At 45.5% G+C, this 16242-nt stretch overlaps 1 protein-coding gene and 1 pseudogene across 1 annotated transcript; one reads left to right on the top strand and one right to left on the bottom strand.

The window, feature by feature from the left end:
• The first annotated feature begins 1397 nt into the window (after positions 1-1397).
• On the top strand, positions 1398-3484 carry LOC100397953 (pre-mRNA-splicing factor SPF27-like; annotated as a pseudogene).
• A 5693-nt stretch (positions 3485-9177) lies between these two features.
• Positions 9178-16026, bottom strand: SS18L2 (SS18 like 2). The gene is made up of 3 exons (XM_003735089.6): positions 15915-16026; positions 15600-15676; positions 9178-12802 (listed from the first exon to the last, which is right to left on the bottom strand). The coding sequence occupies exons 1-3, from the start codon at positions 15981-15983 to the stop codon at positions 12715-12717; spliced, it is 234 nt and encodes a 77-aa protein (XP_003735137.2). The 5' UTR covers positions 15984-16026; the 3' UTR covers positions 9178-12714.
• Between the last annotated feature and the right edge of the window lie 216 nt (positions 16027-16242).

Below are 16242 nucleotides of genomic sequence, written 5' to 3'. Positions count from 1 at the left end.
CATTTTGAGACAAATGGGAAACTTGATCATGGCCTAGATGTTACATGATACCAAGGAAATATATTTAATTTTGTTAGATGTGATCATGAAATTTTGATTATGTAAGAATATGTGGTGTGGTGGCTCACACCAGTAATCCCAGCAATTTGGGAGGCCAAGGCAGAGGATCACTTGAGCCCAGGAGTTAGAGACCAGCCCTGGCGATGTCATGAGGCCCTGTCTCTACAAAAAGTTTAAACAGTAGCTGGGCATGGTGACACACACCTGTAGTCTCAGCTTCTGGGGAGGCTGAAATGAGAGAATTGCTTAAGCCAAGAGCTGAAGCCCGCAGTGAGCTGTAATTGTGCCATTGCACACCAGCCTGGATAACAGATTTAGACCCTCTCTCTAAAAAAGAAAAAATGTCTTTGTCTTCTCATCCTTAGCTTTTTAGAGGATGCATACTGATGTAAGTAGGAATGAAAACACATGACATCTGGGATTTGCTTTAAAATACTCTGTAAAACAAAAATGAAGAAAATACATTTCTTTTTTCTTTTTCTTTTTTTTTTTTTTTTGGAGACTGGGTCTTCCTCTGTCTGCTAGGTTGAAGTGCAGTGGCACAAACATGGCTCACTACAGGCTTGACCTTCCGGGCTCAAGTAATCCTCCCACCTCAGCCTCCCCAGTAGCTTGGACCACAAGCACAAGCCAGCGTGCCCCACTAAATTCTTAAATGTGTTGTGGAGATGGGCGTCTTGCCATGTTGCCGAGGCTGATCTCAAACTCCTGGGTTCAAGACATCTTCCTGCCTTGGCCTCCCAAAATGCTGGGATTACAGGCCTGAGCCACCACGCTTAGCCAGAAAATAAATTTTAAAATGGATATTGAGTGAAATGGGCAAAAATCTTGTTAATTGTTGCCTCTAAATGATAGATGGGATTTATTGAGCTATGTTCTCTACTTTTATATATCTTTGACATTTTTCATAATGAAACTATTGAGAACAAACATGGTCTTCCTTTCCACAAGACACAAATTCCAGATTTTTTTTTTTTTTTTTGAGATGTAGTTTCGCTCTTCTTACCCAGGCTGGAGTGCAATGGCTCAATCTCGGCTCACCGCAACCTCCGCCTCCTGGGTTCAAGCAATTCTCCTGCCTCAGCCTCCCGAGTAGCTGGGACTACAGGTGTGTGCCACCATGCCCAGCTAATTTTTGTATTTTTAGTAGAGACGGGGTTTCACCATGTTGACCAGGATGGTCTCGATCTCTTGACCTCGTGATCCACCTGCCTCGGCCTCCCAAAGTGCTGGGATTATAGGCGTGAGCCACCGTGCCCGGCCCCAGATTGTTTTGTAGGCAAATTTTTCAGACCCTAAAGGAACAATAATCCCTTTCTCAAATGTTTTGGAAAACTAAAAAGCAGAGGTTATCTAACCTACTTTGTGAATATCAAGACAGTACAAGAAAGAGGCCAGAGAATCGAGTTTACACAGATGCAGAAAACACGGGCAAACCTGAGGTCCCAGAATGGCAGTCGTGGGTTCGGTGGCTGCAGAGCTTGTGCTGGATGTGCTGCCTTATTTTGATGAAGGTTATGAAGCCACTGGTGTGCAGGAAGTGGCTGCAGCACTGGCGGAGGAGGAAACTTGCAGATACTGACCTGCTAAGAACTACCTGAGCTACCTGACAGCTGGGATTATTCTTCCTTTGAAACTGACATAATGAGAAATGAATTTGAAAGACTGGCTGCTTGACAATCAGTTGAATTGCTCAGTATGAAACGATATGAGCTTACAGCCCCTTCCTCTGGTTAAAAAAAAAATGACATTACTGCATGGTAAGAATGTGTAAACAATTTTATGGCCCAGTTAGAGCATCAAGCAGTTAGAATTGAGAATCTAGAACTAATGACACAGATTAATGTGACATTATTCCAAGAAGTAATGCCTGGAAAGTGTGCAATGAAAATTCAGTTCATGTAATTGAACAACTACAGAACAAACTTCAGAAGTTAAGAAAACATAAAAACCCTAGAAGAAAATCTAGGCAAAACCATTCAGGACATAGGAGTAGGCAAGGACTTCATGAACAAAACACCAAAAGCATTGGCAACAAAAGCCAAAATAGACAAATGGGACCTAATCAAACTCCACAGCTTCTGCAGGGCAAAAGAAACAGTCACTAGAGTGAATCGGCAACCAACAGAATGGGAAAAAAATTTTGCAGTTTACCCATCTGACAAAGGGCTGATATCCAGAATTTACAAAGAACTCAAACAAATTTACAGGAAAAAAAAAACAAACAAGCCCATCCAAAAATGGGCAAAGGATATGAACAGACACTTTACAAAAGAAGACATACATGAGGCCAACAAACATATGAAAAAATGCTCATCATCACTGGTCATTAGAGAAATGCAAATCAAAACCATATTGAGATACCATCTCACACCAGTTAGGATGGCTATCATTAAAAAATCTGGAGACAACAGATGCTGGAGAGGATGTGGAGAAATAGGAACACTTTTACGCTGCTGGTGGGAGTGTAAATTAGTTCAACCATTGTGGAAGACAGTGTGGCAATTCCTCAAGGCCTTAGAAATAGAAATTCCATTTGACCCAGCAATCCCATTACTGCGTATATTTCCAAAGGACTATAAATCGTTCTACTATAAGGACACATGCACATGAATGTTCATTGCAGCACTGTTTACAATAGTAAAGACCTGGAACCAACCCAAATGCCCATCGATGATAGAGTAGACAGGGAAAATGTGGCACATATACACCATGGAATATTATGCAGCAATCAAAAATGATGAGTTCGTGTCCTTTGCAGGGATATGGATGAACCTGGAGAACATCATTCTCAGCAAACTGACAAGAACAGAAAATGAAATACCACATATTCTCACTCATAGGCGGGTGATGAACAATGAGAACACATGGACACAGGGAAGGGAGTACTACACACTGGGGTCTATTGGGAATAGGGGAGGGACAGCGGGGCGGGGGAGCTGGGGAGGGATAGCCTGGGGAGAAATGCCAAATATGGGTGAAGGGGAGGAAGGCAGCAAAACACACTGCCATGTGTGTACCTATGCAACTATCTTGCATGTTCTGCACATGTACCCCAAAACCTAAAATGCAATTAAAAAAAAAAAGAAAATATACTCAAGATTTAAACTGGCAGAGAAAGAACATGCAACTCACAGCTGGATCTAAATTGAGAGAAATGGAGTCAAATTGGGTATCCCTGGTCAGTAAGATTATGAGATTGAATAAATGATTGTTCAGCTAGAAAATTAAATCTATCGAATTAAGCAGCAACATGGAGAGGCAAACAAAGAAAACTTCCGGCAAGACTTCTGAAAAGATGGTTTAGCAGGTAGAAGAAAAGCTGGGCTTTCACAAAAAGCATCTGAACTTTTAATGAACTGTGAAGGACAAGAGCATCTTCCCCCAAACCAATGATGTTTTAGTGTTTAGAAATCATAGAATGTGTAGGCTGCTGTAGTAATTTTATTTGTATATCTCAACAATTAAAATGTCTAGCTTGGTGGTATTTTTATTGCCATTAAAAAATCTTTAGGCTTTCAAAATAAGTATGACTTTAGAATAATATTATGTCACAGAGTTAATTTTGAGCCATGTGGGCCATATTTTATATCCAATGATCTTTATTTAAAGTTCTCAACATGTACAGGAAGTTGGAAACTTTTGGCTTATGACTTTGTCTAATAAAGATATAGTTCTAAACACACTGTTATTACAAAAAAGGAAAGAGACCAATCTCATTATATACATGGATTTAAAATTCAAATAAAATATTAGAAAATGGAGTTTAGCAGTGTTTAAACTGCAAAATGTTCATGACCTAATTGGCTTTAACTCAGGAATGCAAAGATGGTTCAATGGCAGAACATTTATTCCTATAATACATAGATCAGCATATTAAGAAAATGTTTATGATTATCCCGATATAGGTAGGGTATATCAGTTGCCAGCATATTGCCTCTCAGTTCCCAGTGCACCCTTCAATATATCCTCTGCAATACACAATTCAGCCTCAAGCAGGGATCCCTGTTCCAACCCTACCTTTCAAATAACTTTTACATTTTTACAACTTGCGGGAGGAAGAAAAGAGATGAATGCAGGAAGAGAAAAGGAGTACAATGAGAAGATACATATATAATACTACTTTATTTGTTTGTGCCATTTTAAAAATTAAAAAATATCCTAGATCTTAAATAGGAAATTATGTAGAAAAGACCTATTAATATGCTTAGCCCAAGACTGATATCTTTAGAGAGGTCTGATTACAGGTTGGCCCTTGACTGGAATCAAGGAACTTGAATGGAAAATAATTCCCTACATGCACATAACTTTCTCTAATTTATACGAGTGGCTCCCTATGCCTAAACTATTTGTACAAACAATATGATTTATGCCGAACACCTACTTTCTATGAGTCCAGAATTTTGGTTTGTGCTAAGCAGCAGATGTGACCAGCCACTAGTAAAACCTTGGTACTAAGTCTCTAATGAACTTCCCTGGTAGACATTTGACACGTGTTGTCACAATTAGTCAGTGAGCCATGTCCTGCTGGGAGAGGACTCCTCGAAGCATCTGATTCCCTCTGGGCTGTATCCCATGTGCCTTTTCCTTGCTGGTTTTACTTTACATCTTCTTCTTGTAGTAAATCATATACTGAGTTATGTGAGTCTCCCAGTAAACCATCAAACCTGAGGGTGACCTTGGGCACCCACAACACAGAGACAGTTATCAGAATTTGGTTGAAAAAATACACACACACACACACACACACACACACACACACAATTTGAATATATTTTTTGAAATCCTAGATTTCTTTTTTGTGGAAAATAAGGAGTATAATATTTCACGAGGTACAGAAAAATTTACCCACCTCTGCCGCTCCTCAACAGCTAGACCACAACACCAGGCTGTATGCAGATAGCTGGGATTGCAAGTGAGGAGGAGGTTTCTCACCCCACAGTTAACCCAAGACACAAAATTTATATTTTAACAAAATGACATCCTCGTGGTATTACTCAAGATCAGGTGGACTTTCTCTGTAGGGAGCAATGGGATATGGCCATAGCAGCTTCCGGTCATGCACTTTTTTTTTTTTTTTCTTTTTCTTGAGACGGAGTTTCGCTCTTGTTACCCAGGCTGGAGTGCAATGGCACGATCTCGGCTCACCGCAACCTCCGCCTCCTGGGTTCAGGCAATTCTCCTGCCTCAGCCTCCCGAGTAGCTGGGATTTCAGGCACGCGCCACCATGCCCAGCTAATTTTTTGTATTTTTAGTAGAGACGGGGTTTCACCATGTGGACCAGGATGGTCTTGATCTCTTGACCTCGTGATCCACCCGCCTCGGCCTCCCAAAGTGCTGGGATTACAGCTAATCATGCACTTTTATGGCCTGGCAGTCTGAAGAGAAAGTGTTTTTCCTGCCAGAACCAGTGAGAAAAATTCTGGGGAAAGATTCTGATTGGCTTGATAAGGTTCACGTGCCTGGATAGATCAGCCTCAGTGGCCATGGCAATGGGTAGATATTACGATTGATCAGCTTGGGGTAGAGCCAGTAACCAGGGGAAAGGCATGGAGGTGTGGTGGCATGGAAGTGTAGCAGTACAGAAATGGCTACGGAGGCAGTGGCGGTAATTTAAGAAGCCACCTTGTCCAGGTGCGGTGGCTCATGCCTGTAATCCCAGCACTTTGGGAGGCCAAGGCAGGTGGATCACGAGGTTAAGAGATCGACACCATCCTGGTCAACACGGTGAAACCCTGTCTCTACTAAATACAAAAAAAATTAGCCGGGCATGGTGGCGCGTGCCTGTAGTCCCAGCTACTTGGGAGGCTGACACAGGAGAATCTTTTGAACCCAGGAGGCGAAGGTTGCGGTGAGCCGAGAATGTGCCATTGCACTCCAGCCTGGGCAACAAGAGCGAAACTCCGTTTCAGGCGGCGGGTGGGGGGTGGGAGGCGGGGTGGGAAGAAGCCACCTCAACTGTGAATAATACTAGACCCATCTTTTGGCCTTTTAGGTTAGCGGCCCTCTGCTACTAACTTGTTTTAAAACATGGCTGTATTTTCACAAATGTTTCCCGCGACATCCTCTCTATGAGAGAGCTTGGATCTCATCTAATTCATATGAAAAAAACCACTGCAACAAACACTTCCTGTCAATGAGGCTCCTTACTCATCTCATGCTGACCCTACTTGTTTACTGATTTCATCCCTTAAATTCTGCTTTGAATCCTTGGCTCTTATACTTTTTCTGGAGATAGCCTTTGCCAAGCAGATTGGGTTTGGGTAAACATTTTTCAAATGCCATGATGCTGATGGAAGCCATATTGGCTGAGCCAGTCCATCTGAATGAGATTAGTGCCCTTATAAAAAAGACCCAGGGGCTAAGCCTGGCAGTTCACATCTTTAACCCAGCACTTTGGGGGGCCAAAGATCGAGGATCACTTGAAGCCAGGAGTTCAAGACCAGCCTGGGCAGCAAAGTGAGACCTCATGTCTACAAAAAAATTAAAAAATTAGCCAGGTATGGTGGCATATGCCTGTAGTCCCAGCTACCTGGGAGGCTAAGAGGGGAGGATCATTTCAGCCCAGGAGTTTGAGGTTACAGTGAGCTAGGATCACACCACTGTGCTCCAGCCTGGGCGACAGAGGGAGGCTCTGTCTCAAAAACAACAAATAAGACACCTAGAAGAGTTCCCTCACCGTCTCTGCCACATGAGGTTACAATGAAAAGATGACTGGCTGTCAGCCAGGAAATTGTCTGTCAAGGACACCAAATTTTCTGGGGCCCTGATCGTGGACTTCCCCAACCTTCAGAGCTGTGAGAAATAAAGTTCTGTTGTTTATAAGCCACTTGGCTTACCGTATTTTATTATAGCAGCGCAAAGGGACTAAGACAGGTAGTGATCTCAAGAAACTACATTCAGGGAGTGAGGCGGGGAAAGGGGTGGTAACCAGTGCAAGCTGTAATATTAACCAGCTACCGCAGCTGCTGACTGGAGCTGTATCCTGCTGGAGAACTCTGGGAACACCTACAGAAGATACGTCTCAGGATGATCCCACCTGAGGATGTCTCTTGAGAGTCCCTGCTTGGGAGTTGCTCCCGGGGGTGATCATCCTTAGGTTCTTCTGGCCTGCTATGCCTGGGCAAAGCAGACTTCCAGTTTTAGAAAAATGTCCTCGGGAATAGAGATACAATATGGACAGCTGGGAGTCAGCTGGAGCACAGTTAGAGGAATGAACTTCAATTAAGTTAAAGTTCAAGAAATGAGAGTAGAATGCTGATAGCTTCTTCCACAACTGGCAAGTCATTTTTTGTTTGCAAACAAGGGAGTGCTCAGGAACGGAGAAACGTAGACGTTTTCTGACCTACAAGAAGCTCTTGATAATTTCTATGTGGAATCCCTGCAGCCTCCATGTCTGGGTGATAGTTCAGGCATTTCTTGGGCTTCCATGGTGCCCTGGTCTGTGCCAGGGTGTGAGTCTTTTTTTTATCTTGCTGGGCTTAGGAGCTCCCTGAAAGTAGGGCCCCGTGCCCTCCCTCCTCATTTTCCTCACTGTAGAGCCAAGCTCAGGCCTGGTCAAATGAGGACTCATGTTATAATTGAATTGATGATCACATAGGTGAACATTGCTCTATAAATGGACTCAAGAGATTAAAAAACAGTTGGAATGAAGGATATTTGCTTAGCTCTTGCCTTTGCCTGCATGGCTGGGTCCCCTGATGGTCGTTCCTATCTCAGCTGCAGTGTTCCCTCCTCAGGCCATCGCTTACTCTGTAATCTAAAGTGTCACACAGACGCTCCTCAGCATGTCATCCTGTTACAATTCTCTTTTTTTTTTTTGAGACGGAGTTTCGCTCTTGTTACCCAGGCTGGAGTGCAATGGTGCGATCTCGGCTCACCGCAACCTCCGCCTCCTGGGTTCAGGCAATTCTCCTGCCTCAGCCTCCTGAGTAGCTGGGATTACAGGCACGTGCCACCGTGCCCAGCTAATTTTTTTGTATTTTTAGTAGAGACGGGGTTTCACCATGTTAACCAGGATGGTCTCGATCTGTTGACCTCGTGATCCACCTGCCTCGGCCTCCCAAAGTGCTGGGATTACAGGCTTGAGCCACCGCGCCCGGCCCTACAATTCTCTTTAAAGCACTTCTGTTTCAAAAAAACTATTTTTTGACTGGGCATGGTGACTTATCCCAAAAATTTTATGTATTTTTAGTAGAGATGGGGTTTCACCATGTTAGCTAGGATAGTCTCGACCTCAGGACCTTGTGATCCACCTGCTTCAGCCTCCCAAAGTGCTGGAATCATAGGCGTGAGCCACCACGCCCGGCTGCTAATTCTTTTTTTAAAATTCTTTGTAGAGATAGTCTCTCTGGTTAGCACAGGCTGGTCTCAAACTGCTGGGTCAAGCAATCCATACAGCTCAGCCTCCCAAAGTGGTGGCACTGCAGGCATGGGCCACCGTGTTTGGCTCTGCTAAGCACTTACTACTACGTGAAGCTGTCCTTATTTACACTTTACTCTCTGTGTCCCTCCCAACGAGGGGCATTGTCCAGCTTCCTCAATGCGGTGTTCTCTGCACATAGTACTCAATCAGTAAGTGGCTGTTGAATTACCTACACACAAACAGAAAGGAAAACCACCTCCCCTTGGATTTAAGAAGGAAGGAGAAGGTCCTAGTGACTTAAGAGAATATCCAGATTCCAGTCGAATCTGTGGGACTTCCACTGGGAACACAGATGACAGATTAATAAACTTCTTAAAATTACTTTATTCAAATGGAATAAGTACCCAGCTTAAGAAATATACCCTGGCCGGCCAGGCATGGTGGCTCACACCTGTAATCCCAGCACTTTGGGAGACCAAGGAAGGCTGATCACCTGAGGTCAGGAGTTTGAGACCAGCCTGGCCAACATGGTGAAACCGTCTCTACAAAAATACAAAAATTAGCCAGGCGTGGTGGCATACGCCTGTAGTCCCAGATGCTTAGGAGGCTAAGATAGGAGAATCACTCGAATCTGGGAGGTGGAGGTTGCAGTGAGCCAAGAGTACATCGTTGCACTCCATCCTGGAGACAGAGCAAGACTACTGCTCAAAAAAACAAAGAAAAGATAAGAAAAGAAATAAACTCAGATGATCTTCAGTAATGGAGGTGTATTGTAAAGGTTCAAGGGTACAGGAGGTCGCACCGAGCATCGTTTCCTTGCTAGCCACATCGTTACTAGGAGTCCCCAGAGGTTAAACTGAGATGTCAAGAGGCCTCATGAGGAAGTGGAAAAATGGCTTAACATTTTGTGGAACACACCTGATCTCAAATTATCTCATCTCTTTGTTGTAGCTGCTGTATCCTTACCCCACGAGAGTGATAATGGAGGAAGTCACCACTCTTGCAACTCCTAAGAGATAGGCTTGGAAACCCGAGAACAGGCTCAGACCCTGTGTGGGCTGTTGGGAGATCACTTTGACCCCACAGGTTACAGATGGGCTCAGAAGGTTGAGTAGAGGCTTAACTCTTGAAGCAGGAGGTCCTCTGAGTAGGGAGTGGTTGACAGAGTCTGGTCACAGACTCTATTTGTGTTCGGTGTTTGTTTAATTTCTTCTTTTTTAGATGCTATTGATTCCTGGGTCCTTCAAGAGTGAGGCAAATGCTTGAGCTTCAGGCTGTCTCTGAAGCACACAGCTGGAGATGGGCTGGAATGCAGGTGGCTAGCTGGTCCGCACCAGCTTTGCCAAGATGTCCCCAGGGAGCGGCCTTCTGGAGTGAAGGGCAGGCTGTGGCTCAAGCCGCTTTGCTGTCCTCAGAGGCTTCTGATTTGCCGATTCAGTCCTCTGCCTGCAGACTCAAACCTCATTACAAAAGGCAAAGGGAGGGACACAGCAGGTCACAGTCCCCCTTTCCACTGGAGCGGAGCTGGGCTTTGTCTTCAAGGCTGCTTCCCCTCCCACACAGGAAGCTGCTCTTAGCTGCCAGGCCCCACTGGCTAGCTCAGAGCCCACTCCCCAGCAGAGGAGCCTCTGGTGCTGTCAGAGAGCGCCCCACTGTCCTGCCCTGCCTGCCTCCGATATGTGCTGCAGCCAGTAGGAACGCTTCCTACAAGGTCACATCACCTTGTGCGGGCAGCAGCCAACCTGGGGGTCTGCCTTGGCACCCTTCCGCTTTCTTGTCTTCTCTGCCATCTAGGAACCCACACGGCTACAGACACTGCTTGCTATGCAGGGGAGCTAGCTCCCAACCAGTGTCTCTCAGGTAGACAGTTCTGGAACGTTCTCAATGCTTCTCGGAGGATCCCACAGAGCTGAGCCTCTGTTGCTTAATGGAGTGACTCAGTAACACTCTCTTTAGTAGCTTTTCCTCCCTGTCTTGCTCTCCCTCCTGCCTTACTCCTGCTTCCTGAAATCATCTCCCAGACAAACTACCTGCCCCCAAGGCCTTGTCTCAGGCTCTGCTTTAGAAAAAACCCAAACTGAAACATGACCCCTGCTCAGGTGCTAGCCAGAGGCAGTCTGATGGCCTCATCCAAGTGTCTATGTGTGCCCAGCTCTAGGTAAACAACGCCAGCTGCCCCATAAAGGGGAAGCTGCTGTCCCACCCCCGCTGACCCAGCTCTAGGTAAACAATGCCAGCTGCCCCATAAAGGGGACAGCGGCTGTCCCACCCCCACTGATGCTACCCTGCAGATCTGCAAGTCCGGCATTACTAGAAATCCAGACTTTAATAGGAAATCCTCTTTTTCAAAAGAAATTATTATTTTTCTAGAGATGGAGTCTCCCTATGTTGCCCAGGCTGATCTCAATTCCTGGGTTCAAGTGATCCTCTCACCTCGGCTTCCCACAGTGTTGGGATTGCAGGCATGAGCCACCATGCCCAGCCCCTCTTATTTTTAGTTATCAACTAAATCAAAATTTAAAACACTGCCCAGCCCCAACACATCTGCTGAGCAGATCAGGCCCATGAGCAGCCCACTTGTGTCAGCTGGTGTAGAATATGGTATCGATTCCACAAACAGTGGAGGAGGAAGAGGACAAACGGGCTAAAGCTGTGGGGTAGCAGACTGGGTGAGGGAGTAAAGAAACAAGCTCCCGGCTGGGCGCGGCCTCACGCCTGTAATCCCAGCACTTTGGGAGGTCCAGGTGGGTGGATCACGAGGTCAGACGTTCGAGACCAGCCTGACCAACATGATGAAACCCCATCTCTACTAAAAATACAAAAATTAGCCAGGTATGGTGGCACGTGCCTGTGGTCCCAGCTACTGGGCAGGCTGAGGCAGGAGAATCACTTGAACCTGGGAGGTGGAGGTTGCAGTGAGCCGAGATGACCCCACTGCACTCCAGCCTGGGCTACAGAGCGAGATTCAGTCTCAAAAAAAAGAGCCAGAGCCCTCACCTCGGATGACACGTCAGCACTAACATAGATAAACATGTGCCCAGTTCTCAACCACATTACCCCAACCCCACAACCTCAGGAGACAAATGCCATTTTTATTATCCTCACTTTACAGGTGAGGAAACAGAGCTTTCAGAGGTTAAGGGATAGAGCTGGGATTCAAAAAGAGTTACCTCTTCACTATTTACACATATTTTACAGTTACCCTAGTTCTAACCCTTGACTCCAAAAAAAGGAGCAGGGACCTGGGCTTCCAATTTTGGATATACTTACAAGAATCTCTTTGCCTCATATTTCAGATAAATCTCCAAGAGTGTAAGTTTTCAGTAGAAAACAGCCAATAAGGTCAGAAAGAACAATGCACTGGAAAACCCTCATTGTGCAATCCCTAATGAATTACCCGACCAAAGCTGGGTGGATCATAATTTAAGTGAAAGGCTGTTGGGAACTTGACAAAATATCAGGTCACTCCTGACGTGATGCAAAAGCAGGTACTTACCGGCTTCCTTAAGTGACATAAAGGGACATCCACAAAATACAATGTGTGAATTTTGTTTGGATTCTGTTTCAGACAAACCAACGAAAAGACATAATCTGGTAACCGAAGGAAATTAAGCACCGTCTATTATCAGATGGCGTTAGGTTATGATCAGGAATCGCTGTTCGTTTTGTTGGCAGGGATCAAGTGCTGTTGTTACACACCTTACAGTTAAGTCCTCACAGCTCTTCTGGAAAACCAAACGGAATACTTACTGTATGAAAACTTCTCTACCTCCGTATCAGTATTCTATAGAAAAGTAAGCTTTATTTTCAAAGCAATCTGAAAACAGCAGTCGGGGTACCACATTTACAGACTGGTAGGAAGGAGCACACAGTTACATGTCCATTTAGCAAGGTCTCAAGTCAGGAGTCTCACCAATTCCTGACCAATCCCTACTCACTTTTCTCTTCAGGTTGAAAGTAAAAAGCAGACTCAGACATCCCAGTGATGTCTTTGTTATCCAAACTTGCTCCAGGTTCAGGAAACAGGACACCTGGGCTCAACTTATTGAGGGATTCGCTTAATTATTAAAAAAAAAAAAAAAAATTGAACGGTAAGCTCATCATGAAAAGAAAAAAAAGTTTACATTGAGAAAAGTCAAGTTAGTAGCTTTCTTCACATTTTTACATTTTTTGAAAGAGCCACAGAGGTTTCATTCATGTTTTAACCAGGTAAGTTGGTAAAGATCCTGTCTCTATTTTGTAAGAGATGGATTATACTTAATTGCTCCTCACGACAGCCAACTGGAAGATTATTCCATTGCTTTTGAAGTACTGGTTGGGCTGGCATCTGCGATGGTAGCCAAATAAATGAGATTTCTGTGTAACACATGCTGGTACCTATGGGCAAAAAACAGGCAAAAATCAGAAGCTTGTTTTTACTGACTATGAACAAAAAACTGGAAAATAATTTACCCACTCTAGTGGGATGGCTCGTCCACTGATCGACTGAGCCCATGTTGTCAACCTTCTGGTTCAACATATTTAAGGAAAATATAGTCATATTCTCACCTATTCTCACCATTCAGTGATCACTTTCACAGCTATCTCTCTAAGCCAAGCCACCCTCATTTCTGGCTTGGACAATTGCAGTAGCCACCTAGTCTCCCTGATCTACCTTCACACACCTACTTTATTCTCCACACAACAGCCTAAGAGCGTTGTACAATTTAAATCAAGATCATGTTATATCTCTATTTAAAACCTTCCAGAGGCTCCCATCTGATTCAGAGTAAAGGTGAGCCGTTCTTGTGTCCTAACAAGGCCCTACATGACTGGGGCCTCCAGTTCCCCTCTGATCTCCTCTCTTATGGCTACACCTTTGTTCACTTAATACTGGCCACAGTGGCCTCCTTGCTGTGACTTGAAATTATCCAGCATGCTCCTACTATGGAGCTTTTCCTTCTGATGCTTTCTCTGCCTTACTTATCTCACTATGCCTTACTACTGCATAGCTGGCTCCCTTACCTCAGCTCTCCATGCAAATAGCACCTTATGAGACTTATCATAAAATAGCACTCCTCCCCCCAGCTTACTCTGCTTTATCCTTATTCAAAGCACCTATTATTATGTGCCTAATTATACATTTCCTTATAGATTCTAGAGTCTAGAATGTCAGCTCCATGAGTGCAGAGCTGGTATCTGTTTTACTATTGATTTCCCAGTGTCTGAAACAGTGCCTGGCACCAGGAGTATGGCTGTCCCTTGGTATCCACAGGGAATCGGCTCCAGGACACCGCCCTACTCCCCTCAGATACTGAAATCCAAGGATGCTCAGGCTCAAGTCCCTTATGTAAAATGGCATAGTATTTGTATATAACCTACACACATCTCGCTTATCATATACTTCATTTTTATATTGATTGATTGATTGAGAGGGACTCTTGTTCTGTCTCCCAGGCTAGAGTGTGGTGGTATCATCTTGGCTCATGGCAACCTCCGCCTCCGAGGTTAAAGCAGTTCTCCTGCATTGGCCTCCCGAGTAGCTGGGATTACAGGCACATGCCACCACACCTAGCTAATGTTTGTATTTTTAGTAGAGACGGGGTTTGGCCATGTTGGCCAGGCTGGTCTCGAACTCCTGGCCTCAGATGATCTGCCCACCTCAACCACCCAAAGGCATAGGATTACAGGCATGAGCCACCACACCTGGCTCGTACACTTTAAAAAATCTCTAGATTACTTATAATACCTAATACAATTTAAATGCCATATAAATAATGTTATACTGTGTTGTGTTTTATTGTTGTAGTGCTATTTTTTATTGTTTTGTGTTCCCCAGTATTTTTGAAATGCAATGCAGAACCCATGGATGTAGAGGGCCAACTGTACTTATAAAATGTCTGTTTGACAACTTCAAGAAGGGACAAAACATTTTCATGATCAACGTAAGCTTACAGGGCATAGAGTTCTTCACCCAGAAAGATAAATCAGATAAAGGTCAGAAAGCATGGTCTGTGCAATGTGAAAAACCCCACTACGAGATTTTGACAACTTTTTTACCCTTGGGTTGGGAACGACTGTACCAAATGAAACATTTGCAACCATTTTTCATAAAGAAAAAGGAGAAGGTGTTTACTGTAAACCTTTAAAAATCAAATTACCAAATGCAAGAGTCAGATGTAAAGATTTACCCAAAAATCAATATCTCTACTGTTCTATTGAGCTGTTCAGTGAGGGACTGTAGGTAATTTTTCTAGGGGGTAGGGATTGTGCAATGTTTCTTTAGTAACAATGAAATAATATATTTTTCTATAAGAAATGGACATAAGGCTGGGCATGGTGGCTCACGCCTGTAATCCCAGCACTTTGGGAGGCCGAGGCGGGAGGATCATCTGAGGTCAGGAGTTTGAGACCAGTCTGGCCAACATGGCGAAACCGGGTCTCTACTAAAAACACAAACATTAGCTGGGCGTGGTGGCGGGCACCTGTAGTCCCAGCTACTCGGGAGGCTGAGGCACGAGAATTGCTTGAAGCCGGGAGACAGACGTTGCTTTGAGCCGAGATCACTCCAGCCTGGGCAACAGAAGGGGATGCTGCCACAAAAAGGAAAGAAAGAAATGGGCATAATTCCTGGACTAGATCTATTTGGAAAAGAAACCGAGACTCCATTTTCTTTCATGTTGGTATCTGCTTATGGAGTGCACTGAATTATTATGCAGAATATACCTTTGGCTTAACTTGGAAATTCTTTGTCTTTGTGTGTGTCACTAACAGACTGACAGGAAGTTAGAAATGTGAGGGAGCTTAGCAAATGGTCTGACCCCCTCACTTAACAAAAAAAGGATGAGGCAGGGATGTAAGATGAGAAAGGGGCCACGGCTCTGATCTCCTGCCTAGTTTTCTGTGTGCTCCCAGCCCCATCCCTGTTGTCATCAGCTGGCACAGCTCTGAGTGAACGAGGCTTTGCAGTGAGAATAATTCTTTTTGAAGAAGGAGCCACGTCTGACTCCAGGCTCCACAGTGTACTCGTTGTGTGGCCCTGGGCAGGTTAGCAAACTCTTTGAGCCTCTCTTTCCTCAAGCGAGAGAGGCGCATAACTGCGATCAACCCCCCAAGGCTCCTAGTTCGAGACAGCGCCGCATCACACAGGCTTCCCCTCCCCCACAGGTCGGGGCACCGAGGTGGGGACACTTACTGGACGCACTCGTTCGCCCGGCCCTTGTTCTGATACTCCACAATACAGCGGATCAGCTGGTCATTCTCCTCAAGGAGCTGAAAGGCCAGCGAAAGAAGGGCAGTGAGACGTCAGGACCGCGGGGGACCGACCCCATGCCGGGCTGTCCTGCCCCGGCGCCGTGCTGATGTCGTGCCCATCTCACTCGCACCCCGGTTGGTCAGCACCCTTCACACACTGCAAGTCTCAGCTGAGGCCGCTCACTACGGGATGCTTCTCGCACCCCGCAGCCCCTCGGACTCCCAACTCCTTCCCAACGCCCGCGTCGATGCTCACCCGCTGGATAGTCTCTTGATTGACTTCTGCCTTGCCCCTCAGCCAGTCGGGTACGAAGGCCACCGACATCCCGAGGAAGCTCCGGAACCACGGACCACCAAGCTTCCCCACTGGAGCCAATCAGCAGCTTCAGACACAATACATCCGGCGCGGGGACCCATGATAGGTGGTGGGGAGGGGCGGGGCCTATGCTCTCGACGTTGATTGGATGCTCCCGCCTACAGGGCGGGGAAAGAAGGGACGTCATTTGTAACTGGACTCGCAAGAGCGATACTCTGCGCCTTCCCCGGGTCCCGCCCCCAGAACGCCGGGGCCGTCTGCGCATCCT

Source organism: Callithrix jacchus, chromosome 17, assembly GCF_049354715.1.
Source record: "Callithrix jacchus isolate 240 chromosome 17, calJac240_pri, whole genome shotgun sequence".
Classification (NCBI taxonomy): Eukaryota; Metazoa; Chordata; class Mammalia; order Primates; family Cebidae; genus Callithrix; species Callithrix jacchus.
This window is presented reverse-complemented; position numbering and strand designations above follow the sequence as displayed.